This window comes from Eretmochelys imbricata, chromosome 1 (genome assembly GCF_965152235.1).
Source record: "Eretmochelys imbricata isolate rEreImb1 chromosome 1, rEreImb1.hap1, whole genome shotgun sequence".
NCBI classification, from domain to species: Eukaryota; Metazoa; Chordata; order Testudines; family Cheloniidae; genus Eretmochelys; species Eretmochelys imbricata.
The window spans coordinates 40,794,633-40,822,369 of NC_135572.1; the positions used below are offsets into that span (position 1 = coordinate 40,794,633).

At 47.5% G+C, this 27,737-nt stretch overlaps 2 protein-coding genes across 8 annotated transcripts in view; both read left to right on the forward strand.

The window, feature by feature from the left end:
* The window catches only part of PARP4 (poly(ADP-ribose) polymerase family member 4), a 120,773-nt gene extending 105,048 nt beyond the window's left edge, over positions 1–15,725 (forward strand). For 6 of the 7 annotated variants that reach the window (XM_077809051.1, XM_077809090.1, XM_077809098.1 and 3 more), the window contains 3 exons: positions 10,557–10,659; positions 12,836–12,965; positions 14,613–15,725. In XM_077809051.1, coding sequence (XP_077665177.1) covers positions 10,557–10,659; positions 12,836–12,965; positions 14,613–14,787 — 408 coding nt within the window. In that variant the 3' untranslated portion in view covers positions 14,788–15,725. Of the gene's footprint in view, positions 1–7,595; positions 7,667–10,556; positions 10,660–12,835; positions 12,966–14,612 lie in introns of those variants that run through there. The other variant, XM_077809083.1, reaches the window with a different exon arrangement.
* Positions 15,726–26,448: 10,723 nt separating this feature from the next.
* The window catches only part of MPHOSPH8 (M-phase phosphoprotein 8), a 46,613-nt gene continuing 45,324 nt past the window's right edge, over positions 26,449–27,737 (forward strand). The window contains exon 1 of the mRNA XM_077809107.1: positions 26,449–26,654. Coding sequence (XP_077665233.1) covers positions 26,487–26,654 — 168 coding nt within the window. The 5' untranslated portion in view covers positions 26,449–26,486. The remainder of the gene's footprint in view (positions 26,655–27,737) is intronic.

The window sequence follows — 27,737 nt, forward strand, 5'->3', positions numbered from 1 at the left end:
ACTGCCGCGCCCCCTTTCCCATAGCAAGCAATTCCTGGTGGGTTTGCCATATAAAAGGAGGGCCTGTGGGCTTTCTGGGATGATTGCTTCACACAACACACACACACACACACACCCGCACCCACTGCGTGGCTCCGATGAGGCTCTGAGCAGGGATGACCATTTAAACTAAACGCGAACAGCCCCGTGCGGCTGGGTTTTCCCCCACCCCTCACCGCGTGGCTTCAATCAGGCTCTCACTCACCAGAAGTGCCTTCTCCTGGGTCATGGTCTTGGGAGTCGGGGGAGGCTATTGGGTCCAGCGTTAAGAATAGTTCCTGGCTAGGGTTGGGAAACGGATTCCCCACTTGCCACCTGTGCACTGTCATCCTCCTCCTCCTCCTCCAATAACTCATCCTCCTCGCTCTGTGCAACTCCCCGCTTGCAGGTGTCCATGGACAGTGGTGGGGTAGTGGTGGTATCACCCCCCATAATAGCATGCAGCTCACAGTAGAAGCGACATGTATGGGGCTGTGACCCAGAGTGCCTGTTCACCTCCCTGGCTTTTTGGTATGCTTGCCTGAGCTCCTTGATTTTTGTACGACATTGTGTCCCTGGAGTAGCCTCTTTCCGTCATGGCCCTGGAGACTTTAGCGTACGTATTTGCGTTTCTTTTTTTGGAACGTAGTTCTGCCATAACAGATTCATATCCCCAACATGCGATGAGATCCAGTACCTCCTGTTCAGACCATGCTGGAGCTCTTCTGTGAATCCGGGACTGCATGGTCTCTTGTGATGGTGGACTCTGTATGGTCACCTGAGATGGTGGACTGTGCTGATGGTCACCTGTGCTGATGGTGACCAAACAGGAAATTAAATTAAAAAGTTCCTTGAGCTTTTATTGACTACCTGGCTAGTGCATCAGAGTTGAGAGTGTTGTCCAGAGCAGTCACAAGGGAGCATTCTGGGATATCTCCCTGAAGCCAATATCGTTGAATTGCGTCCACAATACCTGTAACCCAGAACTGCTATCTCGATTTTAGCGCTACTCCACTTGCCAAGGTGGAGTACAGAAGTTGGATTAAAGGGCCCTTTAAATCAAAAACACCGGTTTGGTTGTGTGGATGGAATCCATTTTATTTCAAATTAACGCGGCTAATTCCAAAATAACCATGTACTGTAGACCAGGCCTAACTTCAAAGGGGACAGAGTCATGAAAAAACCCAGCAGACCCCCTGTAAAGGCTCATAAAAAGGGGCTCTGAGTTGTTGGTCAGCCAGAGGGACTCCCCAATGCAGTCACCTCAGTTCCGACGGCACCAGCAACTCTGAAGCACGGTACCAAGAAGGGGGCCTTCACTATGAGCTCTGCTCTGCAGCACCAGAGTAGCCAGGGGCTCTGGCAGTCAGGATCTAAGGCAAGGGTACCGCCCTCTAAGGAGACAGACAATTACTGTACCGTCTCTAAAAGAGCGGCACAGAGAAAACCTGTGGTACTAGGTATGACAAAACTCCTACCCTAGGGAGTGCTCTGCACCTTCCCAACCATCAGTGCTGACAACATACCACAGAGTGAGCCCATGGTACCACATGAGCTCTGGTACCCAGGGAAAGACAATTACTGTACCATCTCTAAAAGAGTGGCACCAACAAACCTTTCTGTACCGGGCGCAACAAAACTCTCATTTATGGAGTGCTCTGCACCATCTCAACCATCGGTACCGACAAAGTACCATGGACACTCCTCCGCAGTACCCAGTGAGCCCAGGGTACTGCATGAGCTCTGGTACCCTGGAGACCTGATGGTTCTGGAAGAACTGCAATCCCCATTGCTCGGTACCAGGGCCCCGGTACCAAGCACATCCCGGCACCTGGAATCGCTCTTAGCACCAGGTCGTATACCACCAATCTCCCAGTTAGTGCCGCGCTTACCCAGTGACGAGTCTGACAGTGCCCAGGAGGAGATCATTTCCCTGGCCTCTCATCGTGGCCCACCATCACAATACAAGGGCTCTCCCCAATTCCATCGAGCCAACTCACAATTGTGATACGGGCCCCCTGGAGTAACCCCACTGCCCATGCCTGCCCTCCTCCCCACCCCGCCCCCATGGCCATATTGCAATCCTTGGGCAACATACACACATGTTGCGGCTGTCCAGTGTTTCTCAGAGAGAGTCCACCAGATGGTCTGCTACAGCCTGGCTGTCCAGAGTCCCTGAGCCAGGGGAAGAGGAAGCTTTTTCAGAACAGGAAGAAAGACTCGAAGGGGAAGTTACCCCCTCCAGAAAACTTCTCCTCATCTCCACCAGATGAGGCTGCAATGCCTCCCCCGCCATCACTAGGTGATGATTTTAAGAACTTTCTGGATCTTACCAAGAGGGTGGCAGATGAGCTGCAGATTCCCCTACATGAGATGGTAGATACCCATCACAAGTTGATGGATATTCTGCACACCTCTTCCTCATGCAGAGTTGCCTTCCCAATTAATGAGACAATTCTAGATCCTACCGAAGTCATCCGGCAGACACCAGCCTCCATCACACCAACCAGCAACACAGCCAAAAATTAATTAAAAAAAAAATACTACATCCCTCCCAAAGAGGCAAACTTCCTGTTTCAACATCTGCAACCCAACTCCATCATAGTGGGTATGGTTAATGCACGAAGCAAGCAACATAATGCCAAGTCGACCCCATACGCTTGGGCTTAGCAGGATGGCATGTTTGTCAGCGACATTACCGTTTAGAGTCATGAATTACCAAACTGTCATGGTCAAATAAAATTTTATTAATTATGGGAAACTCAATGCGTTTCTGGAGCATTTACTGGAGACAGAAAAGGAGCAGTTTCACACCATTCTTAGACAGGGTCAGTTAATAGCCAGACTGGTGCTAGAGACAGAACTGGATGTAGCTGATACAGCAGCCCGCCCAGTCTCCATGACAGTGGTACTGAGGCAGGCTTCTTGGCTACACCTTTCTGGATTTCCCAAAGAGCTGCAGAAGACTTCCTGTTTGAAGGGCCCAAACCCTTCGCAGAGAAGACAGATTCTTCTCTCCATATCCTGAAGGATTCCCAGACCACATTACACTCCCTAGGAAACTACACTGTGGGACAGAAGAGAAGATATACCTCTCAGCCACAGCACAGATCACAATCTCCTCAATACCCACCGTCTCAGTGCCGTTATTAGCCCCGGTGTAAGAGAACCAGAGCTCAAAAGCAGAAGCAGTCCACCACCTCTGAAACCGCCTCTTCTAAGCGCTTTTGACGGGTTGGTCAAGGGCCTGAACAATTATACCTTGCACACTTGTCACCTTCAGAAGTCACCTGGCCCTATTTCACAGCAGTTGTGAGAACATCCCCTCTGACAGATGGATCCTGGAGATTATTTCGAAGAGTTACACCATTCAATTCATGTCCCTTCCCATTCCAACCCTCCTTTCCTGTCCCCCTTCTCATTAGAACCTACTTCATCTGGAAATATATCATTTGTTATGCCTAGGGACCATTGAACCAGTTCCAGTTCAACTCAGAAGCAAGGGGTTTTACTCTCATTTTCTGATCCACAAGGCGAAGGGAGGTTGGAGGCCCATTGTAGATCTAAGGGCATTAAACAAATATGGGAAGGTGCAGACATTCAAGGTGGTCACACTAGCAGCCACTATTCCAGCTCTAGAGCAAGGAGATTTATTTCCAGCCCTCGACCTACAAGATGTGTACTTCCATATCTCAATACAACCATCGTACAGGAGATTTTCTACGGTTTACCTTTGGTGCAAGACCATTATCAGTACAGACTGCTCCACCCAGGGTATTCTCCAAGGTTCTCTTCATTGTAGCAGTGCACTAACCCCGGTACAGCAATTGGAGTTTATCAGCATCAACCTTGATACAGTACAAGCAAGAGCATTCCTCCCACTACACAGACTCACCACCCTGGGACGAATGCTTCCCTAATAGACTGGGGAGCTCACCTACACAACCACAAGGTTTAGGGCAAATGGCCGTCCACAGACGTCCATATCACTCTTTGGGAGCTAAGGGCTGTTAGGAATGCCTGTGCACACTTCCTGCCTTTCATCAAGAACATCCACATGAAAGGCATGATGGACTTAACATGACCTATATGTTTTACATAAATCGCCAAGGGTGTGCCAGATCTCTCTCCCTCTGCAAGGAAGCACTCAAACTTTGTAATTGATGCACCCATCACAATGTGCTCATCTCAGCTGTCTATCTACCAGGGATACAGAACATGACAGCCAACAGTCTCAGTCAGAATTTTTGTCATGACCATGAGTGGGTACTGAACTCAGAGGTGCTTCAAGATATATTCGCCCTTTGGGGAACTCTGACTATGGATCTGTTTGCTACTTCCCAGAACAAAAAAGGTGCTCATTACTGCTCCAGGGCTGGCCTGGGGAAACATTCACTGGGAGACACCCTCATCAGTTTTCTCTTCTATCCAAGGTCCTGTTAAACATTCAGCGAGACAAAGCAAGAGTTATCCTGATTGCCCCTCCTTTCCATGACAAATCTGGCTCCCTTACCTGACACAGATGGCAATATGCCCTCCTGTTCCTCTTTGGCCTATTCCTCACCTTCTCTCTCAAAACAATGGGCTGATCCTTCATCCCAGCCTGTGGATTCTCCACCTCCAGGCTTGGCTCCTTCTTAGTTCCAAGGCTTAGAGGCAGAATGCTCTGACGAGCTGAAGGACATGTTGCTACACAGCCAAAAGTTGACCACCTGACATACTTACCTACAAAATGGAAACGATTCCAAGTTTGTTATCATTCTAAACACATAGACCCAACCTCATCTTCCCTCCCTCTGATTTGACACTACATTTTAGACCTCAAGAGGTCAGCACTCTCTCACAGCTCCCTTAAGGTACATCTCGCAGTGAAAATGGCTTTCCATTGCCAGGTAGACAGATTCTTGGTGTTTGCTCACTCACTGATGCGTAGATTCCTTAAGGGCATTGGGAATCTCTTCCTGCATCAGCCTGGGATCTTAATCTAGTTCTCAGGGCTTTGACTAGACCTCCCTTTGAGTCCATGGCAACTTGTTCTCTCTTACACCTGTCCATGAAAACAGCATTTCCAATTGCCATTACCTCAGCTAGGCACATAGGAGAAAAAGCGGTCCTGATGGCACACCCACCATTCACAGCCTTTTTTAAAGACAAAGTAACCCTAAGGCCATATCCCAAGTTTCTCCCTACTTTCTCTGCACTTTCCATATGAATCAACAGATTCATCTCCCTGTTTTTTCCCAAAACCGCATTGTGATAACAGGAAGACAATTCTGCATATGCTACATGTTAGAAGGACATTAGCATTGTGCTTGGACAGAACTAAGGACTTTAGAATATCCCCTAAATTCTTCCTTTCGTCCACAGAAAGATCCAAAAGCTCTGTGAGATTGACTCAAAGACTATCCAAATAGGTCTCTGGTTGCATTAATCACTGTTATCAAGGGCGGAATCTGCTTCCATCCAGAGTCCATGCGCACTCCACAAGGTCAATTTCTACCTCGGTCACATTACTTAAAGATATCCCTATCTCAGTAATCTGTAGAGCAACGACTTGGGCCTCTGCCCATACTTTTACAGAACATTATGCAATCACTTAAGATTTGGCCCTCAGCGCCATCTTTGACTCCACACCACTCTCTGTAGTGACAGACTCCAGTGGTGGGTACTGCTCGGGAGTCACCTATAGTGGAGCACCCATCGGGACACTACTCGAAGAAGAAGAGGAAGTTACTCACTTTGTGCAGTAATGATGGTTCTTCGAGATGTCTGTCCCTGTGGGTGCTCCACAACCAGCCCTCCTCCCCAATACTTTGGAGTTCTCTATAGGGCTCTGCAGTGGAAAGAGAAGTGAGGGGGCTTCGCCCGCGCAGCGCTAGATAGCCTCGAGGCAGACCAGGAGCGAGGGAGAGCACGTATGTGGGCTCAACGGACACTGCTACCAAAAATCTCCGATTAGAGGTGCAGGAGCGCACATACACCTACAGTGGAGCACCCATAGGGACAGACATCTCGAAGAACCATCGTTACTGCACAAAGTAAGTAATTTCCTCATTGCAATTTGACTGGTCGATCCTGGAGACTCTCCCAGTTGATCACGATCTCTAGGCGCTAAAAGTCTGGTGGTGTAGCGGGGCTGCCGCTAAGGCAGGCTCTCTGCCTGCCCCGGCCCCATGCCGCTCCCGGAAGTGGCCAGCACACCCCTGCAGCCCCGGGGAAGGGGAAGGTGGGCACGGGTCTCTGTGCACTGCCCCTATTTGCAGGCACCCCCCCTGCAGCTCCCATTGACCAGGAATGTGGAACGGTAGCCAATGGGAGCTGCAGGGGCAGTGCCTGCAGACAGGGGCAGTGTGCGTACCCACGTGCCCCCACCCCAGGGGCCGCAGGGGCGCATTGGCCCCTTCCGGGAGCAGCATGGGGCCAGAGCAGGGAGGGAGCCTGCCTTAGCCCCACTGCGCCACCGACCGGGAGCCACCCGAGGTAAGTGCCACCCGGTGGGAGCCCACACCCCAACTCTCCTCCTGGAGCCAGCACCCCATACCGCCTCCTGCAACCGAACTCCCTCCTGCACCCCAAGCCTCTGCCCCAGCCCTGAGCCCTGTCTCAGAGTCAGCAGGCCATACCCCCTCCTGCACCCCAACACTCTGCCCCAGTCAGGAGCCCCCTCCTGCACCCAAACTCTCTGCCAGAGCTTGTACCCCTCACTCCCTCCTGCACCCCAATCCCCTGCTCCAGGCTCAGCCTGGAGCCCCCTTCCACACTGCAAACCCCTTGGCTCCAGCCCAGAGCCCGCACCCCCTCCTGAACCCTAACCCCCTGCCCCAGCCCAGTGAAAGTGAGCGAGCAACGGAGAGAGGGGGAGATGGAGTGAGCCGGATGGGGCTTTGGGGAAGGGCAGAGCCTCAGGGAAGGTGCAGGATAGATCCTGGGTTGCCATTTAAATTCAAAAAGTGATCTTGTGCATAAAAAGGTTGGAGACCACTGCTCTAGACTAAAGAGTAGCTGTGTCACCCTTGCCCTGCAATCTTGGGTGCCTTACGATGCCATGCTGAAGGAGTTCCCACCTGGCTTGCTCACAAATAGCTTTCCAACATGCAAGCCATACCCTGAGTATTTGTGTGTAACTGCGGCCTGCCAACCAGATTTGGATTACACTCCAGTTCTCACCAGCCTCGGTTATACTGCAGCATGACCCCAACATACCCCCAGTCTTAGATTTCCCCCCAGAAATATATGTCCTTTACTGCCCAGTCCTCTCCTGGACAACAGAAGTTATATAAAGTCTGTTATTTCTTTAATAGAAATTATATGCATACAACTTGCCACCCCAAATGGAGTTTCCATATATTTCAATTTAAACACACCAGATGAGATAAAACAAAAAAACCCCCAAGTTTATTAACTGCAAGGAGTAAGATTTTAAGTGAGTACAAGTAATGAGGCATAAAAGTCAGACATGTTTATAAGAAAAATAAAGGTTAAACTCAACTGGTGCATATCTTAACTATGGGTACGTCTTCACTACCTGCTGGATCGGCGGGTAGTGATCGATCCCTGAATCGAAACCTGTACTCCAGCTCAGCAGGAGGAGTAAGTGGGGTCGACGGGGGAGCCGCCGCAGTCAGCTTGCCGCTGTGAGGACAGCCAGGTAAGTCGAACTAAGATACTTTGACTTCAGCTACGTGAATAGCATGGCTGAAGTTGAGTATCTTAGTTCAAACACCCCCTCTCCCCCAGGCCCAGGCCTTAGTTACATTCAAAGCAAAGTTTTCTCACCACATGCTTTCAGAAGTCTTACTGACCAGACTTCTTAAGTCAGGACCTCTTTTCCCAGAGTCCAATGAATGTTTTCTTTGTTGCTTCAGGTGCCGTTAGTGCGATGGGCAGTGAGAGGAGGTGTCATGGGGTGTGTCCCTTTTTTTTTTTTATAGTTTCAGTTCCCCGCTTAAAAAACATTTCCAGCTGGGTACCAAGAGACAAAAAGTCTATGGGGAAGGATGTTTCCTGCTGCATTTCTCTTCGTGCTTGATAACTCTGTTTGCAGCTTAAACTCAAATTAAGCACACATTCCTTTGTTTGAGGTAGACCTGTTTGCCAACTTCTGCTTGGGTAGGGCTGTGATTTGGAACATGTGTTAATAACATCATACAGGGAAATTTTATAACTTAACATACAATGTTGCCACACATATTTTATCAGGATAGTATTTACTAGCAAATTATGAATTTTCAAATGATACCTTACAAGACATGCTTTGTACAAAAAAAAATTACAATTGTGTGGACATGGATACATTCTGTCACACTGTCTCTTCCTAATAACTGGGGTCCCCTCCACTGGACAGGTATCCTCAGTGCAAGAGGATACCATGACATCATCTGAAAGGAGGGTCCCAACTATGGGATTATTTCCCTCTACTCCAGTTTGATGTTTTCCTTCCCCAAGTCTTTCAACCTCCTCAGCAGCACAGAGGCTGTCATACTGGGAGAGGGACTGTTTTACTGTGTCCTGGAAAATCTCCTCTACGTACATCTCTGTCTCTCTTAGCTCATCTAGTTCATTCACTCTGGTCTCAAAGGCCTGTACTTGGTATCTGAGGGCTGTGAGGTGCTTGCACTGAATGCACACACATGCCACCTGCCCCCAAGGCAGGTAATCATACATGCTACGTTCAGTGCAATAAACTGGATAGCCCCCACTTTGATGCTGGACGTCTGGCTGCATTATTTTTACACTTGTAGGATTTTTTGGGTGCAGGGAGAGGGGAGCAGTGTTTATTGGCCTAAGTTTAGAGAATGTTTATTGGGTATATCTGGCTTCGTGTTCCCTCTTTAAACTCACTCTCATTTGCTTCTCCTGTTGCCTGTCTCCTCTGGTCATTGTAACAGCCTTCAGCTGTATTGTCTATAGCAGTTGTTCTTCACTTTGGGGTCAAATCCAGTGAGTTGCAACATTATATAATTCCTGCAGGATTGCCAAACTTGAGCATTCATTAAAGAAAAAACGTTTCTAGTACAATGTAATTTACTATTGTAATTAAGTTTAATGGGACGTATTTTCCAACACCTTGCCTCCATTGTAATGTTACTTTGTGTTTACCTGATTATGCCTTTAAATCAGATATTTAGTCATCTAAATTACCTTAATTGTGTCCGCAAGTAACTGTGGGCACAAAATTGCACTTGCAGTTTTTGTTCTTGTAAAGCTGAAAGAACAAAAATGCAGTTCCAGTTCAGGCTAGGCTAAACATTTAGCCTGTTGAATATTTAACATTAGAGAATCAATATTTTTAAAATTGTGCAAAATCAGATTTGATTTCAAGATCATTATACTTATCAGCTGGGACACATTTTGATTTGAATGTGAAAGTTCAAAGCTTTGTGTTCCACCTGTTTTGAGAGTAGCAAACGGTCTAGTATGTGTCTTTTTCCTACTTATCAGCATTTCCAATCTCGTGTCAAATAAAATGGAATGGGATTTAATAAACTTCACATTGTATTTTACAATACAAATAGCACATTTACTAATTTCATGGAGGCTGTTGTTTTCTCAGTGGAGCGGATCCTTTTTTGCTGAATTCAGTTGGGGAGGTACTCTACTTTGAGCATTATTTTTAGGGTAATTTTCAAATTATTTATTTTAAAACTTCTTGCAAGTTAATATTTTATTGTTTGGTTTGTATCTAACTGAGTATCTGAAAACAAAGAACTTGCTGCTGGTGCCGCCGCTGCTGCCCCACTTCCCTCTGAACAGGGCCGGCTCCAGGTACCAGCGTTCCAAGCAGGTGATTGGGGTGGCAGTTTCCACCGCCGCGGCTACTGGGCAGCAGCTTCTCCGTTCTGCCGGCCACGGCGGCAATTCGGCAGCGGCTTCTCTCCTGCTGTCCGCGGCGGCAATTCAGTGGCGGCAGGTTTTTTCACTGCTTGGGGCGGCAAAAATGGTAGAGCTGGCCCTGCCTCTGAAACTCAATGTTCCCACCTCTTGTGCTTTCTGATCCCCTGTCTCAACCTCCCTATCCCACAGAGGTTCACTTCCCACTCAGCACACCCCACTCATTATTCTAACCCACACATATCATTGCAAATAACACACATTACTGTACGTGGGATAAATAATGGAAAGAAGCTAATGGTTTGCAGTCATCTTATTGGCTTGTTTTTAGTACTCCATTGATGTAGGACTGGTCAGATAATTTATTCCAGAGGTTCTCCAACATATGTTGGTACATATGTCACTGTTAGTATGCCGGCTGCGGCCAGGTAGTATGTGGATTGGTTAAGGCATAGCCTCACAATAAGAATCCATTTTAGCTACACTAGTTAATGTCGATACATCATGCTTTTGAATTTTAGATCTTAAAGTTTGAGGATCACTCACTAATTCACTAAAGTTCATTATATTTTTTGCATAAGTCATTTGAACATTTTATTGTAATTACTTTCCTAGCTGTACTTTGATATTTCTAATGTGATTTTTGCAATGTCTTGAATGTTTTAGGAAGACTTTTGTCTGTTTTTTTTCTTTGGTTTATTTCACAGGATGGTTTTTGGAATCTCAGCCCAGAACTTGGGGTTATCTTGGATCTTGATGTGGATTATTTAACCAATATTTTCCTTGCAAAAAAAGGCATTTGGTCCCTAGGTAAATCAGTTGTTTTCTCATTCATTAAAAGTAGCTGGACGGTGGTACAGTTAATGTTTTGTTTTGTTTTTTAAATGTATGCGTGTGCAGTAGAGCTTATATTAATGTATATTTTCCATATTACTAACAATGGCTTAAGATGGGCTCACCCTGAATTTTAAATAGACACTATCAATTTGAAGTGTTCTGAAGTAATTAATTTTTAAAAATTCAAGATTTTGCTAGAGCGTCCTTTCAGTGGTGTGTTCTGGCTGCTGTGTGCCTGTCCTATGGAGGCAGCATGTTATGGGCATCCGTGGAGGTTCTTTTTGTCCCGGTTATTATACATGCTAGATTAAGCAACTCTGAAATGTTTAATTGTATTAGCAAAAAAATCAGACTCAAATGTTCCCACTTTCATCCTCAGACGGGTGGGGCCCCTTCTACATAATGGGGAGGAAGGCAAAATGGGGCCCAGCTGAGGCCATCCCTCCCCCAGCACCTTGCTGGACCCAAAACTATGCAGGGGAGTCCCCCCTATATTCTGGGGGCAGTAGGACCCAGGTAGTGCTGCTCCTTCTCCCTCTTCCCCCCATGTGGGCTTGGAATTAAGCAGCAAAGAGGAGCCAGCCACTGTCTCCAGCCACTAGTGACAGAGGCATACAAAGCAGGGATCTTGGAGAACTTTCTGTAGACTAGACTTTCTCTGCCCTGTGCTGAATGGCTGTTTGCTTCAAAACTCCCCTCCTCTCCTTCAGTTTCCTCACCTTAGCTTTACTCCAAACTTGTTGCCCCTTTTACCCTCTTCTCCCCTCACTCTCTTCCCTTCACTTTCCATTTAGCTGACCTGCTACCTCTCCCCTCCATAAAAATAGAACTATCATGACATTTGGATGCCTATAGCCAATCGTCTGCTCAGCAGATTGGTTGAGGGTAAAAGTGAACAGGGACCAGCTGGATGCTTTCCACACAAAATGTCAACATCATATACTGGGCATAAAGTGGAATGACTTCATCTGTAACGCAGATGTTTATGGTTGTTCAGGTCTACAGACTACTGGGGCCATTGCCCGTAGGCGGTGCCTGATGCTTTTCAGACATGTCACTAGGATGCCACAAGACGTTCCAGTGAACGCTGTTCTCTGGGTGGCTTGTAACATCCAAGATAAAATTGCACCAACCGAGGGGTGGAGGCAGCCAGAGGCAGACCCCCTATTACATGGGTTCATCAAGTCTGTCCCAATGTTGGATTCTCAGGCTGTCAAGCCTTTGCAGTTGGGCAGGAACGGACCAAATGGCAAACAATTGCTATGGCCAACTGTCTGGCTAAGTGTTGAAGAAGAATTTGCTTCCATCATATTGTTCACTCTGCTTGTGTGTATACCCTTCCCTCCACATCATGTGTTTGTGTTGTTTGTTTAGATTGTAAGCTCTTTGGGGCAGGGATTGTCTTTTTGTTCTGTCTGTAGAGTGTCTAGCACAATGGGATCCTGTCCATGATGGGGCTCCTGGGTGCTAACGTAGTGCAAATAATAAATAATAGTACATTCTGTGTCATCTTCCAGCTCACACATACATTCCAAACTACACTGATGTACTGCTTCTTCCCACCCTTTTCCATTATGTTGTTTACATCTTTCATGTACACATTTCCTTATTCCTTTTCAGCTATTGCTCTGTGCTGTTGGCAGGCAGAAAATTAACATGAACAAAGTTTGTCCTCTCTGAATCACTAGGGGACAGGCTTAAAGTGTGCATGGGGAGTGCAAACAGGGCAAAAATAAAAATTGGGTTGAGGTATGCACTTTAGTCACTGTCTTACCAAAGCTGCTGCTCCAGTGCTTCATCAGAGATCAGAAATCCTACAAGTTTCCCCTTGCTGCTTGCACAAATACCTAAGTGGAACATGATGGAAGCAACCCCAAACCACAAAAACCCAGCAAGCAGCACACTGCCAGCCCTTGGGTTCTGACTCCAACACAGGAGCGAACTATATGTCTCCGAAACGGCTTCTAAAAAAGCATGGATTACTGTGTATATTGGGTGATGAAACAAAATTAAACAGCATTAGGATAACCAGATTTTGTGAGCATGACTATTACTTTGCCAGCAAGTACTACAAAATATCAAATATTAACTTTCTATGTTGACAAGTAACAATTATACTAAGAATCACACCTTTCCCCCTCCTTTTTAGGTCCTAAAGGAAGAGAAGTATTGCAGTTGATTGCTACACTTTTGGTGCTGCAGTTCATACGGTATAAACAGCAACTGGAAGGGATAACCTTCAAATCTCTAATGAAACTGGATGATTCGCCCACTTCAAGGTGTGCTTTAGATTCATGCATACATTAAATATTTAATGTATGAATGTAAACTGCTGAACATTTTAACACGTATAAGATGAATAGTTATTGGGTATTGGTAACTAATATACTACAGCATATGGATGTAGACAAAGAATGAAAAGTATAATTGACAGTGTCGATGCATTGCTTCTTACAACAAAATCTTTGTTTTGAAAATATGGTCTATAAAATTAAGAAATACATAAACAATGTCCTGCATCAGCAAAAAACCTTTATTTATAAAGTAAATGGGAACAGAATTAATTTTAGGGCTCGATGAGGCTCTTAGATATATGGCACAGATCATCTACCCCTAATATCAACATCCTCCACACCACAGTCCCCACCCTGTCCATTAACCCTCCAAGTGGCCTGGGAAATGCAGATGCTCCCCACACAAGAGCCCTCTGCAATGTAATACAGCTGCATGCTATATTACGTTTTGCATGGACGATCTCTGCATCATGGAACTCCCCTTTACTGTGGGGTATAATGAACACCAGACAGCTGGGGAGCCTGTCAGCATCACTCCACCAAAGGGAAGGGGATCTAGGAGAGCATGAAGTAACAGGAACACTATACAGATGGCTCTGGCCTCCAGCAGATTCCCCATGGTATGTGAATTCTGGGAGTTGAACTGCTGCATGTAGTGTGGGGGATTATACCCCACCTTCCTTCTCCTTCCACCCACCCCCAAAAAATTATAGGAACTTGCAGCAAGGAAAACCTTGCAAAATCTTCCTCTGCAGTCTCTCTGCCTCTGGTGTTTCTGTGGGAGATGTTATCTGGCTCTAAATACTTAGGGCTTCTGTGACAAGTTACAAATAACACGATAGATGTGTCATGTTGCTTAATGCGTTACTGGAAGGCACACACCTACTACATGCTGAGTATGGTATAAAAACCTAAATAGACTAGAGAGATGCTTAAATTGGTTTTGTCCTGTAACCTCAATCAGGAATGCAGTACATAATAAAATTTAATGTTGGGTTAAAACAGTAGGGAGAGAAGGAAAATGGGAGGAACTCTGCATAGATGTGAACACATTGAGAACCCAAAAGTTGAGAATCAAATCTGATATTACTGTCTTGATGAGATGTTTTTTATGGACTAATTTCACGCCACCGAGATCACTGGAGTAGCTAGTGCACATTAGCTACTCTGCATTCTTACACTTTGGAAGTGTATTAAGCTAAAGTGCATAAAGGCATTCAGTGCAAATTAAGAGTGTCCACACAGGGAGTTTGTGCGAAGTAGACAGTGCACTTTCAAATCACTCCTTAGCTTATTCGACACTAACTTCCCCATGTAGACAAAAGCCCAAAAATTTGTGAATTTGACCCTACATCTCTTCCTCCATGACAGCTGCTCAGACTGGACTCTGTTTTTTCTTGAAATCTCTGCCTCAAATTATCATATATATATAAAGCAATCTTTTGTTAATGATTGGGTTGAAGTATTGTTGATATTTTCTTCACCAAGTGACTTTGTTGGCAAGGACAAGATTTTTTTCTTGTATCTTTTGGTGCATTTGATTGTACTTAGTTTGTAGACAGCTGCAGTAGCTGCTCGGTCAAGTCACTGTTCTCATATTTCAGTATAATCACACTTTATTTCTATATACAGTGCTATTCACTGGGCTTTTGCTTCAGTAAAGAAAGCAGTGGAATGGGTAAGAAGAGTTGACAGACAATTTCCAGCCATCTGCCATCGACTTGAACTTGGGAAGGATTGGGACTCTGCCACTAAGAAGTTGTTGGGTATCGAGTTAATTAGCACCAACTTTCCTCCAAGTATTTAATCACAGAAAACTTCTATAAAAGTTAACTACTTTACTTTACTCATTTTGCAATTATAAGACAAATTACAGGAGTTCACTGCATTAATAGAGGATAATTTGATTTTATATCTGTATAAGGATTGGGTAGTTTTAATATCCAGGAAATTAACCAAGGACATGGAAATTTGGGGTCTTTTCTTATATTGTCATCAATAAGGACAGGGTAATTTTAAATTTAAATATAGTGTTTTACTAAGTAAACATATACTGCAATTCACTGTTTAAAACTCAATGTCTAGCTTCTATGTTAGATGATTTTTAATTGAAATTAACCATTTTGCAGTGCTAGTGCTTTTATAATATGTTTAATATAAACTTGATTTCTTCTATAAATCTTATCCACTTCTATGGACCAGTAGCACTATATAAAAAAACTGTAATATAATAAAGGAATTACATCAGCAAGGAAATACTTCAGTACACTGATGTTGACAGGTATAAGAACCTGAATAATAAGAAGCGAATAAACATTCTTTATTACATTTCAAGGTTTTCACTTAGGTAGTTAGATAATTCATTCAGTTGAGTTTCTCATTGAAATGCAACCAGAAGAAACTGCGTATCTGTGATAATCATTAGGGGCATATTACTCTCTCATGTCAGCAATCTGTGAATTACTAGATCCCTAACTGCTTCTGGATGTCCAGGTAGCAACCTTTTCTTTCCAACACAGACATTGCTACTTTTACCTGTGTCTTTGGCACCTTGTGGTTGGACTACTGCAATGTGTTTTAAATGGAACTGCATTTTAAGACAGTGTGGAAAATGCTGCAAATGCAGAAAATGGTTATCTGCTTATTCAGAGAGACAATATAATGCTAAAAATCTCACTTTGGTTTGAAAACTTATTATCTACTGTACAGTTGTTATAATAAACACCTAATGATTAATCTCTGAAAGTCGTTTAAAAAAGCATATTTTTCTGGCTTTTTCAGATTGTTTAACAGCATTTTGCGCATAGTCAAATTCCCTTGTTTGTGTGCGTCTTTTACACAAGGAGAGAGAGAGAGACACTCTTGAAAGATAGGAAATGTGATTGCAAAACCACAAAAATTGGCAGGGAAACTTGGGGCCAATTTAGGCCTCTTCTACACCACAGAGTTTTGTCAACATACAGCAACTGCTTTAATTAAACCGCTGTTGCATGTCTACACTATGCTCCTAGTGTTGGCAGAGTGCATTCACACAAGCAGCTCTTGCATCGATACATAGAGCAGTGCACTGTGGGTAGCAATCTCACTGTGCAACTGGCCGCAGGGTGCTTTGGGAAGGGTTTGCAGTGCCTCATGGGGCAAGTACAGCATCACATGATGCACATTTCTCAATCCCATTGTTCCATGGGCATCCTACTAGATTGCCAGCCACTTTTCAACTGAAGGGGGTGGGAGGAGAGTGTGTGTGTGTGGGAAGAGACAGAGTGTGTGGTGTTGGGGGAGTGTGAGAGAGAGTGGGTGGGGGGAGTGTTGTGGGAGAGTGAGGGTGTCGGCATGCTGTCTTTTTAAGTTCAGACAGCAGCCAGAACCATCTAATCCTGAGGCAGGGGGAAGGAGACACCCCCACACACACACACATCAGGCCCCGCCTCCCTCCCTGGTTCTGTACAGCATACCAGTCTCTCCCCACCTCTCCCACTCGCAGCAGCAGCCTTCTCTGCCTGCCACTGTGTTCCTAGTGCGAGGGAGAGCAGGATTCCACATTAATGGTTCTGTGATTCCTCTGACTTTTCCCACTTCCCTCAGCCCACAGAGCAGTGATCCACCCTTCCCCTGTAGTCCAGGCAGGAGAGCATGTTGCTGTTTTCCTGCTGGGAGCTGCATGCTCAGCATATGAGCTCTCCACGCTGAGGAAATTAATGTCAAAACTTCCTGGAGCTTTGAAAGGGGAGGGGCGCATGCCTGCAGAGAAACAGAGTTCAAAACAGGGAGCAGAATGGTCCCAGCAGGCATTGTGGAATATTGGGGGAGGCCAGTTACGGCGATATAACAAATGGCGGCATCTACACTGATGCTTTGTCGCTTTAACTTTGCTGCAAAAAGCTCTAAGCCTCTCATTGAGGTGGTTTTATTTTGTCAGCAAAACAGGAGAATTTTGCCGCAAAAAGTAGCATTGTATGGACACCTCCACTGTTTTGTCAGCAAAAGCTGCCTTTTGCTGACAAAACTGTGTAGTGTAGATAAGGCTTTAGTTACTGAAACTACCTTTAACTCTTCTTTAAAAATTACATTTCAAGCTAACATTGTCCCATTAAGGGTTATTTCGCACAGAAATTCATTGATTCCAAAGCCAGAAGGGACCATTATGATCATCTAGTCTGCCCTTCTGTATAACACAGGCCATAGAATTTCCCCAATAATTAATTCCCAGAGCATATCTTTTAGAAAATCATCCAATCTTGATTTTAAAATTGCCAGTAATGGAGAATTACCATGATCCATGGTAATTTGTTCCAATGGTTAATTACCCTCACTGTTATTTCTAGTCTGAATTTGTCTAGCTTCAACTTCCAGCCACTGGATCTTATTATACCATTGTCTGCTAGACTGAAGAGCCCATTAACAAATATTTGTTCCCCATGTAGGTAATTTTAAACAGTGATCAAGTCATTCCTTAACCTTCTCTTTGTTAAGCTTCAATAAATTGAGCTCCTGGGATCTCTCACTATAAGACATGTTTTCTACTCTTTTAATCAGTCTCCTTGCTCTTCTCTGAACCCTCTCAATTTATCAACATCCGTCTTGAATTGTGCACAGTATTCTAGCAGCAGTTGCACCAGTGCGAAATACAGTGGTAAAATAACTTCTCTCTGCCTATTTGAGATTCTCCTGTTTGGGGATCCAAGGATTGCATTAGCAGAGCCAGTGTCTGGGCCCCCTAATGAGCACAGCTGGCCTGTAGTAGGCTGCCTGATTGGCTATGCCAGTGGGTCTCAACCAGGGGTACATGTATGCCTGGGGTCATGCACAGGCATATATTCCAGGGGGGGTACATCAACTCATCTAGATATTTGCCTAGTTTTACAACAGTCTACATAAAAATCACTAGCAAAGTCCGTACAAACTAAAATTTCATACAGACAATGACTTGTTTATACTGCTCTATATAATATACACTGAAATGCAAGTACAATATTTATATTTCAATTGATTTATTTTATAATTATGTGGTAAAAATGAAAAGCAATTTTTCAGTAATAGTGTGCTGCGACACTTTTGTATTTTTATGTCTGATTTTGTAAGCAAGTCATTTTTAAGTGAGGAGAAACTTGGGAGTATTCAAGACAAATCAGACTCTTGAAAGTAGTCTGGAAAGGTTGCGAGCCGCTTGGCTACGCTGCCGAGTTGGAAGAGTCAGCACACCAGCTCTTAAGCCCAGCAGCAACATCAGTTGCTCAAAGCATTTGACCATGGCTGTGATAGCTCCTGCACTTGCTTGTTTTCAGTCCTGCTCCTGCCTTGCCTTACTCCAGGTAACCTGGCTCTGACCCTCGGCCCTGGCATCTGGCCTCTGACTCCAGTTCTGACCCTGTGCTCTGATTCCTTACTCAGGCTCTGACACTGGGCTCCATGGGTGGTGGGCGGAGCCCTCCTCTGGGGAGACTAGCCCCAAGCTCTGCCCCTTCCACCTGTGCCCTTCCCATGGCAGAAGCCCTGAGACCCCCCTACACCCCCCACCCAGAGAGCCTCTCGCAGCCGCAGGAGTCCCGGGCTGGCTGAAGCCCTGAGTCCCTCCCTCCACATGCCCGGAGGAGCCCCGGGCCAGCCGCAGCCTGGAGCACGCACACACACACACACACACACACGGCTGGAGGAGCCCCAAGTTGGCCGAAGCCCCAAGCCACCCCGCCCGGGGGAGCCCAGGGCTGGCCGAAGCCACGCCGTGCCTCCCCTCCCCGGACCCAACCACGCAGGGAAAAGCGTCAGTTAGAAGACACTTTTGATATGCCCCATGCAGATTCCAGGGCAGCTGCGCAGGCGGTATGGGCCTCCTCAGCCACCCTGGAACCTGCCTGGGGCATGATAAAGCAATAACTTTGCTGCGAAACCCTGCAACTGGGGGACCGGCGGCCACGGCAGCACCAGGGGAGGCGGAATTTCCCCCAGTCTATTATACCCACTGCCCATGCTGGGCTCCTAGCCCTGGTTACCAATTCCTGCTCTAACCATTAGAAATAGGGTGACCAGATAGCAACTGTGAAAGAACGGGATGGGGGTGGGGAGTAATAGGTGCCTATACCTATTACCCCCAAAAAATAGGACTGTCCCTTTAAAAATGGGACATCTGGTCACCCTAATTAGAAAGAACCATCCATGTCCTGGGTACTGACAGTCTGAGCAGCGCAAATAGAAACACTAAGAGAACTACAGCTGATACATGAAACATGAATTCTAGAAAGGCCAATTTCTCTCTGATGAACATAGTGGGAGCCCTACAGACCTTGCAGGCCCAGGCTGCCACCCTGCAGGTACAGAATGTGGTCCTACAAGCTCAAACCATGCCACCTTCAGCTCCAACCCCGCTCCCTGCAAGCCCAAGCTTCCTGCCTGGCAAGTTTAATAGCAATCATGACAAATTTTGTGGGTTTTTCAATCAGTCATAGCTCAGTGACCAAGCCCGAGTAGTTACCTGACTGATTATCAGCCTACTTACGGGGGGAGGCCCTAGCTTGGGTGTCTCTGCTCCTAGAACAATCAAGCCTGCTTCTAAGACAATTTGAGGACATTTTTAGAGCTATGATGATCTTTGATTATCCAGGTTGTGAGTGTATGGCCAAAGCTATGCTTCACCTGTTGCAGCAGGGACCCCAGCCAGTGCTAAATATGCAGCAGAGTTCTGACACTTTGGTAGTAGACACTATGTGGAATGAGGGCACCCAGAGTTATCATTTCTGACTTGACCTCAACAACGATAGATGAACTGGCACAGGTGGAATCCCCATCCAGCCTTAATGCTATAGTCGACCCATGCATCAAGATCGATGACTGCCTGACCAAATGTCGCTGAGAAAAAAAGATAGTCCTCCTGGCTCCCGCCAGCCCTTCCGGCTCCAGCCTCCCATATCACCAGTCCTTCCTCTGTTGCTCAAATGCATGCAAGTCAATCACCTCTCTGACATGGAGAAGAATGGCCCCACCTCTCTGACATGGAGAAGAATCAGTGCTGGGAACCAGGACACTTTGCATCAAGCTGCCCTGTGAAGGTCCAGGCTGCACCCTGATCAGAAAACACCAACCCTCAGCCCTGATAGGGGGAGTCCAGGCTGGCTCGGTGCTATTCCCCTTTCCCCAGCAGGCTACTCGAACACGCTGGTTTTGGTAGAGTGGTGTTACAAGCTGCACGTCTGTGAACTCTGAGCCCACCTCCAGGGATACTGCTTGAGAGTCACCTAGAATGGAATCGACATGAGCAAGCGCTCAAAGAAGAAAAAACGATTACCTACCTTTCGTAACTGTTGTTCTTCGAAATGTGTTGCTCGTGTGCATTCCATTACCCGCCCTCCTGCCCCTCTGTCAGAGTTGCCGGCACGAAGGAACTGAGAGGGTGTAGGGCCGGTGGCACCTGATATACTGACGCATGAGCGCAGTCCTCAAGGGGGTGCCATAGCCAGCCCTAGGGATATATTGCTAAGGCAAAAGTCTCTGACAACTTTGCACATGGGCGCGCACACACCTAGGATGGAATGGACATGAGCAACACATCTTGAAGAACAACAGTTACGAAAGGTAGGTAATCATTTTATCTGAAGCCCCAGTCCTGCAAAGATGTATACTTGCTTAAATTTAAGCATGTGAGTAATCCTTTCAATGAAACCATGCATGTGCTTAGAGTTATGCCTCATCAAAGCCCGGCTCTCACTCCCATTGACTTAATGAGAAGCAAGCCCTATACTATTAATGCTATAATTTATTACTGTTGCCAGATTTTCTGTTACTATTTGATTATGAGTGAGCTATTTATTTATTTTGCTAATTTTCTTGCATATATTAGTAGGTTCAAGCTGAATCCATACTGTGAGTGGAAAGTTAAAAAAAACACTGACTTTGAATCTTCCATAGATTTTGTAGATTGTAGATTTTTAAAATGATTTAAATAGGCATTTTAAAATTAACAAATGTTGATATGTAATATGCAAGTGGTATCAAATTGATCAACTTCTACCCTGGAATGATAACCTTGAGAGATCAGTTACAACAACATCTCTCTCCCATGCAGTCCAAAATCCAAGGAGAGGAGTGAAAGACTTTTTAAAATGGAGAAGAAAAAGACCATGTGTGTATTCCTGGTTCCATTTTAGTCAATGACAAAACTCCCATGGATTTTAATGAGGCCAGAATTTTACCCCATATTGTCCGAAACTTACAATTCATAACCCGATGAAAGAAGGAAAAAAGGTACATTAACTGTGAAACCTGACTGAAAGTTGCAGCTACTGAAGAGTGAATAATTCACAACCATTAGTCCTCAGGCCTGATCTGAAAGACTGAATGAAAGAACAAACATTTATGCCAAATTCGTCTCTGATGTAAAGGAAGTCTATCAAGTTAAGTAGAGATGAATTTGGCTGATTATCCCAGTCTCTCTGCCTGAAAGAAATTTGCAGATTAAATAGTTTTTAGTTACAGTCAATACTATTTTCCATCAACTCATCTCCATTTTTTCATTCTTGGATGGGTTTAAAAGTGGGACATTAAAAATTGGTAGGCTTTGCTGCAATTTAAAACATATTTATGCCACATGCTACCTTCACAAGGAAACAAACTAGGATGCCGGTGCCTTAAGAGCAAGAAAGTCTGCAACATGTACGTGTTTGTATAACAAGAAAAGCTTCTAAGTCTGTGGTTTGTGAAGAAGCTTTTGTAATGTAAACTGATGCACCAGTACAGACTGAAATAATAATATGAATAGAAGGTAAACTTTCCTTCCTTCATCTTCATTAACTATATTAATAGCAACATGTAACCATTTCACTGATCATGATGCAGCCTGCACATGTCCATCTACAGCGCAACTAGACAGACGTGGCGCGGCCTGACATTCCATAGGAAACTACTGGTGGAATATATTAAAATCCCAGCAGCAGTAAAGTCAGTCAAACAAGCAAGTGGTTTGGGTTTTTTGCCCCTACAGGAAAAGGATATCTCTGACATTTTCCTCTGGACTCTTCTGTAGAAAACAAAGATATCTGACCAGAGCTGGGATTGTCTTTAAACATCACTTGATTATTTCCAGATGTAAAATACTACTCAATTTAAAAAAATTAACTGAAGTGCTTGTTAAATTCCTCCCTCCCAACCTCACACAGGCAATCTCTGTATTTTCTAACCCCTCAGTGGAAAAAGCAGTGTCTGTGCCATTGCTCCTGCCCAGTGCTTATCAAGGAGTAACAGCAAAGAAATTGATGTGATCTTTGTCAATTTCGCACTGCTAGTTCACTGAAAAGGAGCTATGGCTAACATCAGCTCAGGCGGGATCATCTGCTGCAGCTGGGAGAGGATTCCTCTCTCCACCACCACCCCCCTAAAAAAACTTCTGACCCTCCCCATCACTGGTGAAGGACCACATTTATGCCTCTGTTGTATTGACCATTACTCCTAGAGATACCCACCAGCAACAGTAGAGCAAACCAGATAAGGATCACAGCATGTTCACGCTAGAGCTGCTGTCACTGAAGAAGCAGGGTGGCTGCCTAGAACCATGTTATATCAAGAACGGGAGGATGGACAGAGAGATCCAACAATGGGGAAGAAAAAAAAACAAAACAAGGGGAGATGGGAAGGACAAGGAAATATATGAGAGGGAGATAGGTAGACTGAAAGCAAGGGATAGCTGCATGTCTAGGTGAGCTCATATTAGTTTGGCACTAGCTTCTTGGGTGCATAGGGCCTATGAACACTAAAACAGCATACTCTGCCCACCAGATGAGCCAAGCATCTTGTACCACTCTTATACAACCCCCTTTGGCTGACTGAATGTGCAGCATTTACAAGCTAAAAAGTAATCTGTAGGCTGCCAAAATCTTACTGTGATAATGATTTTACATTTAGGATCCATTTTTCATTCTGGATTACTATTTATATGGTATCCTAAATCTGATGGGACTGTACATCAAAGTAATAAAATGTGCCTGCCACAAAGAGCTTACAGTAGGGGTTCCAAATGATTTATAAACAGTAATGCCCACCCCAAGCATTCTATAATAATGAGTCAAGACCCAAAATCATGAGTTAGCTAAAAATAATAAAATGTGGGTTCTTTTTATTTGACTAAGGGCTGGTCAACACTGAAAAGTTATATCAGCATAGCTTTGTCTCTCAGGGGTTTGATTAGTTAAGACAATCTAACTTCTAGTTTTGACAGGCTGGGTTGATGAAAGAATTCTTCCTTCTAACTAGCTACCCCTCTTGGGGATGTGGATTACCTACAGCAACAGGAGAATCCCTCCCATCACTGTAGTAAGCCTACACTGAAGCACTGCTGCAGTGTATGTGCCACTGAAGCTATGCCATTGTAGCATTTTAATTACTCCTGGGAGAATATTGCACTACCACACAAGTGCAGAATTAATGTCACCCCCAGTTCCCCCCTCCGCCCCCCGCAGAATAATTGCTTCTGATGCGGAGGCAAAGGGAAGCTGCAGTTATACCTTTCACTCACCAGGGACTGATGTGGTGTCAGAAGAGAGGGCAGCTAGCTTACTGGCTAGCCAGCTATGGAGAAGGAGGGGCAGAGGTTGCCTTCCTCACAGCGCCGTGCCCATGGGACCAGGTGAGGAGGCATGGGATATGGGGGTTGGACAGGGCAGGTTACAAGGGGCTGCTGGGGTCACACATACTGGGGTTCAAAAGGGCTAGTGGGGAAGACAGACTGGGCCAGGAGAACAGGAGTTAGTGTGGTGACATTGAGCCAGGGGCTGAATGGCAGTGGAGGTTCAGGGCCACATGCGGGTGGGGGCAAAGAGGTGGCTGCATGTGGCTGCAGGGACACATGGGAACAGGGACAGCTATGCCTGGTTGAATGGTGAGTGGGGGTTGCGATGCCACATGGAGATGGGAGGAAGTGGGGGTACAGGGCCACATGGCGACATATGCAGCTATCCCGGGCTAAAGAGACATGGGGGTGCAAGGACACATGGGGATGGGGCAGATGTGCATGGCTGAATGGGAGAGGCACTGCATGGGGGATGATCGCCAACTCCCTAAAAATCCCCCTCTTCCCCCGCAAAAAACTGTTCCATACTTCTTCCACCCACACTCAGCAACCCTCCAGGTTCACTCCCAGGCTCCTTCCCAGCAATTACTTCCCTCTCCCACCCTGACTCCCCCAAGCCTTTGTGCTGCTTGCCAGGGGCATGGGTAATACGTTTATGTATTGTAGTTTAAATGAATTATTGCTCAAAGTTCTGTATTAATATGCCTAGTAAGGAATATATTTGTCAAAAAAAATTCCCTGAATCTTTTTTTGTTCTCTGTATTGTTACAGACATAATTGCTGACAAGTATTTTGAAATAAAGACAAAAATAATTGAAACTGCCATGATTATATTGTGTTATTTTGACAAACAAAATATGCAGAATTTTACAGAATTTTTAAAATTGTGTGCAGAATTTTTAATGTTTTGGCACAGAATTCCCCCACGAGTATTAAGAGTAGACATAGCATACATGATTTCTGAGCTTTAGGGTACACTTGGTTCACATTTCCTGGCTATTCTCTGCAACATGAAGGCTAATAAGGTTTTTTGGGTCTTATAAATGAAAATTGAGATTCTTAGCTTCAGGACCTGGGGCTATAAGAAGCACAGTAAATATTGTGAGACTCATATTGCCAATGCTATAGAAACTATAGAGAGTTCACATTATCCACCTCTGAAATGAAGCCACTTCTAACATGAAACACAATAATGAAAATATGCAGTAGTTTAGAACAGGAAGTGATAACACTGTGCCCATCAGCCTTTGCAGGTGATATGGGTGATGGGTTGTACAGCATCCTAGATAAGAAGGTTCTGATCCTGATTGGGATCTCTAGGCATTATTGTAATACAATACTAATAATCAATGTGGGCACAGAGGTATGCGGGGGGGGGGCAAGTAGGAGAACAGCCCCCTCCCAATCATCAGGGGCACAGAACTCCTCCAGTCCTAAGGCCACAGTGGCAGAGAGAGCGAGCACCTCCTGCCTGGGGCTGCAGGGAGGAGAGCGAGCTCTTCCTGGACCCAGGGCAGGAGAGAGGGAAGAGCGAGTCCTGCCAGAGCTGGGGCAGGAGGGAAGAGCTGAACATGCCCCCCAAAAGGGGTCAAAGTTGAATTTCTGTGCACGCCCGTGTGGGCAGAAAGCAATTACTGTGAGTATAATGTGGTGAGTACACTTGAATTAATGTGACAGCTTTCATCTTTGCCAACACACTGGAAATTGCACTGAGGACCTCCAGAGTTGAATAGCAAAAAGAACAGGAGTACTAACAAATTTGTTCATCTCTAAGGTGCCACAAATACTCCTGTTCTTTTTGCAGATACAGACTAACACGGCTGCTACTCTGAAATCTGAGAGTTGAACAGATGAATCGCTGGAGACCGAGTCAAGAAGCTGGCTTTGTAGGTGAGGCTGTAATAGACACAGAACCTCGGTGAATTCAACCCTTGATAGTCAAGATATTAAAATTGTGTCAGAACAATGGGACCTTGTGCATGGCATTCAAGGAGAGGCCCTCTGAGATCAGTACACCACACTCCCCTTGGCTAGTACGGTCACATCCCGAAGGTGTTTACACTGGTCCGAAGCTGACCGCCTACGACAATCTGGTTGATCCTCCTCGTAGCTGGAATGGCCAAGAGCTTCTCTGCTGCTGAGGCAAGTGACCAATGAAACCCTGAGAAAGGGCCATTCCAGACAGTGTCCTGCAGGCTGTGGCGAAAGAGAACCTAGCCAGAGATCAATTCGGTTTCTGCTTTGGTATCTGCCCCGATGATGAGGGCGACCAAGCACCGCACCTTTTGAACGCTGAGGGTAATTAACCATTGGCACAACCGACACAGGGCTAGGGGCTCTCCACCTCTGGCAATTTATAAATAAAGATCAGGTGTTTTTCCTTAAAGGTACGCTCCAGTTCCAACGGGAAGTCCTACGGCCTGCGTTACACAGGAGGTCAGACCAGACCATCACCGTGCTCCCTTCCTGGCCCTGGGACCCCTGCCGGGGGCTGCGGGCGGCAGCGCTGTGCCCTGGGCGCACGGCTCGGCCCGGCAAGCGGCGGGCACCGAAGGGCAGGGAGGGGCCCGCTAGAGGAGGGGAAAGAGTCGCCACAGCAGCCCCGCCCTTTGCCGGGGGCAGGTCTGCGGCTGCCCGCGGCCCCCGCCACCAGGCCCCCGCCGGGATCAGACCAGCGCCCCCCGAGCGCCGCCCCGCCCACCCGCTGCGGGAACTTCTCCCCGCCCCGCCCCTTTGCTCCTCTTCTTCTGCTCGGCGCTTCCCTGCGGCGCCACCGATTGGCTAGTTGGACCTGTCACTCTAAACGCCGAGCGGCTCCTGGGATTGACTCCGCGGGGGGGCTACGTTGCGCTTCGGCTCGCTGATTGGCCGCAGAGGCTGCGTCACGGCGCTGCCCGCCTGGCCGTGGCTGTCGCAGCGCTTTTCGCTTGTAGTCGCTTGAAATTCACCCCAACATGGCGGCGGCCGGGAGCGGGGAGGAGGCGGCGGCGGCCGAAGCCGAGGCGGAGAAGGAGAAGGAAGCGGCGGCGTCTGGCCAGGCCGGGGGCGATGCGGGCGCCGAGAGCGAGGAGGAGGAGGACGTGTTCGAAGTGGAGAAGATCCTGGATGTGAAAACGGAGGGGGTGGGTGAATGAGGGGAGCCCCGGCCCGGCGGGGACCGGGGGGGGGGCGGTGAATGAGGGGAGCCCCGGCCCGGCGGGGACCGGGGGGGGGGCGGCGAATGAGGGGAGCCCCGGCCCGGCGGGGACCGGGGGGGGGGCGGCGAATGAGGGGAGCCCCGGCCCGGCGGGGACCGGGGGGGGGGCGGCGAATGAGGGGAGCCCCGGCCCGGCGGGGACCGGGGGGGGGGCGGCGAATGAGGGGAGCCCCGGCCCGGCGGGGACCGGGGGGGGGCGGCGAATGAGGGGAGCCCCGGCCCGGCGGGGACCGGGGGGGGGGCGGCGAATGAGGGGGGCCCCGGACCGGGGGGGGGGCGGCGAATGAGGGGGGCCCCGGACCGGGGGGGGGCGGTGAATGAGGGGGGCCCCGGCCCGGCGGGGACCGGGGGGGGGGCGGTGAATGAGGGGGGCCCCGGCCCGGCGGGGACCGGGGGGGGGGCGGTGAATGAGGGGGGCCCCGGCCCGGCGGGGACCGGGGGGGGGGCGGCGAATGAGGGGAGCCCCGGCCCGGCGGGGACCGGGGGGGGGCGGCGAATGAGGGGAGCCCCGGCCCGGCGGGGACCGGGGGGGGGGCGGCGAATGAGGGGGGCCCCGGACCGGGGGGGGGGCGGCGAATGAGGGGGGCCCCGGACCGGGGGGGGGGCGGTGAATGAGGGGGGCCCCGGCCCGGCGGGGACCGGGGGGGGGCGGTGAATGAGGGGGGCCCCGGCCCGGCGGGGACCGGGGGGGGGGCGGTGAATGAGGGGGGCCCCGGCCCGGCGGGGACCGGGGGGGGCGGTGAATGAGGGGGGCCCCGGCCCGGCGGGGGGCGGTGAATGAGGGGATAATGGGGCCCAAGACTCCTCAGCTTTCCAACTAGCAGGAGCTAGCTGCTGTTGTGGAGCTTGCCCTGCCTCTTACCTCTTTCATTCATTCCCTTCTCTTTTCCTTTCCCCCAGAAGCTCCCTGACTTCCTCCCTTCTCCCACAGTGCCTGCCTCCTGTGTCACTCTTGTCTCACGCTCTCTGTCCCATGGCCACATATTCCTTGCATTCCTGTGTTCTGCAC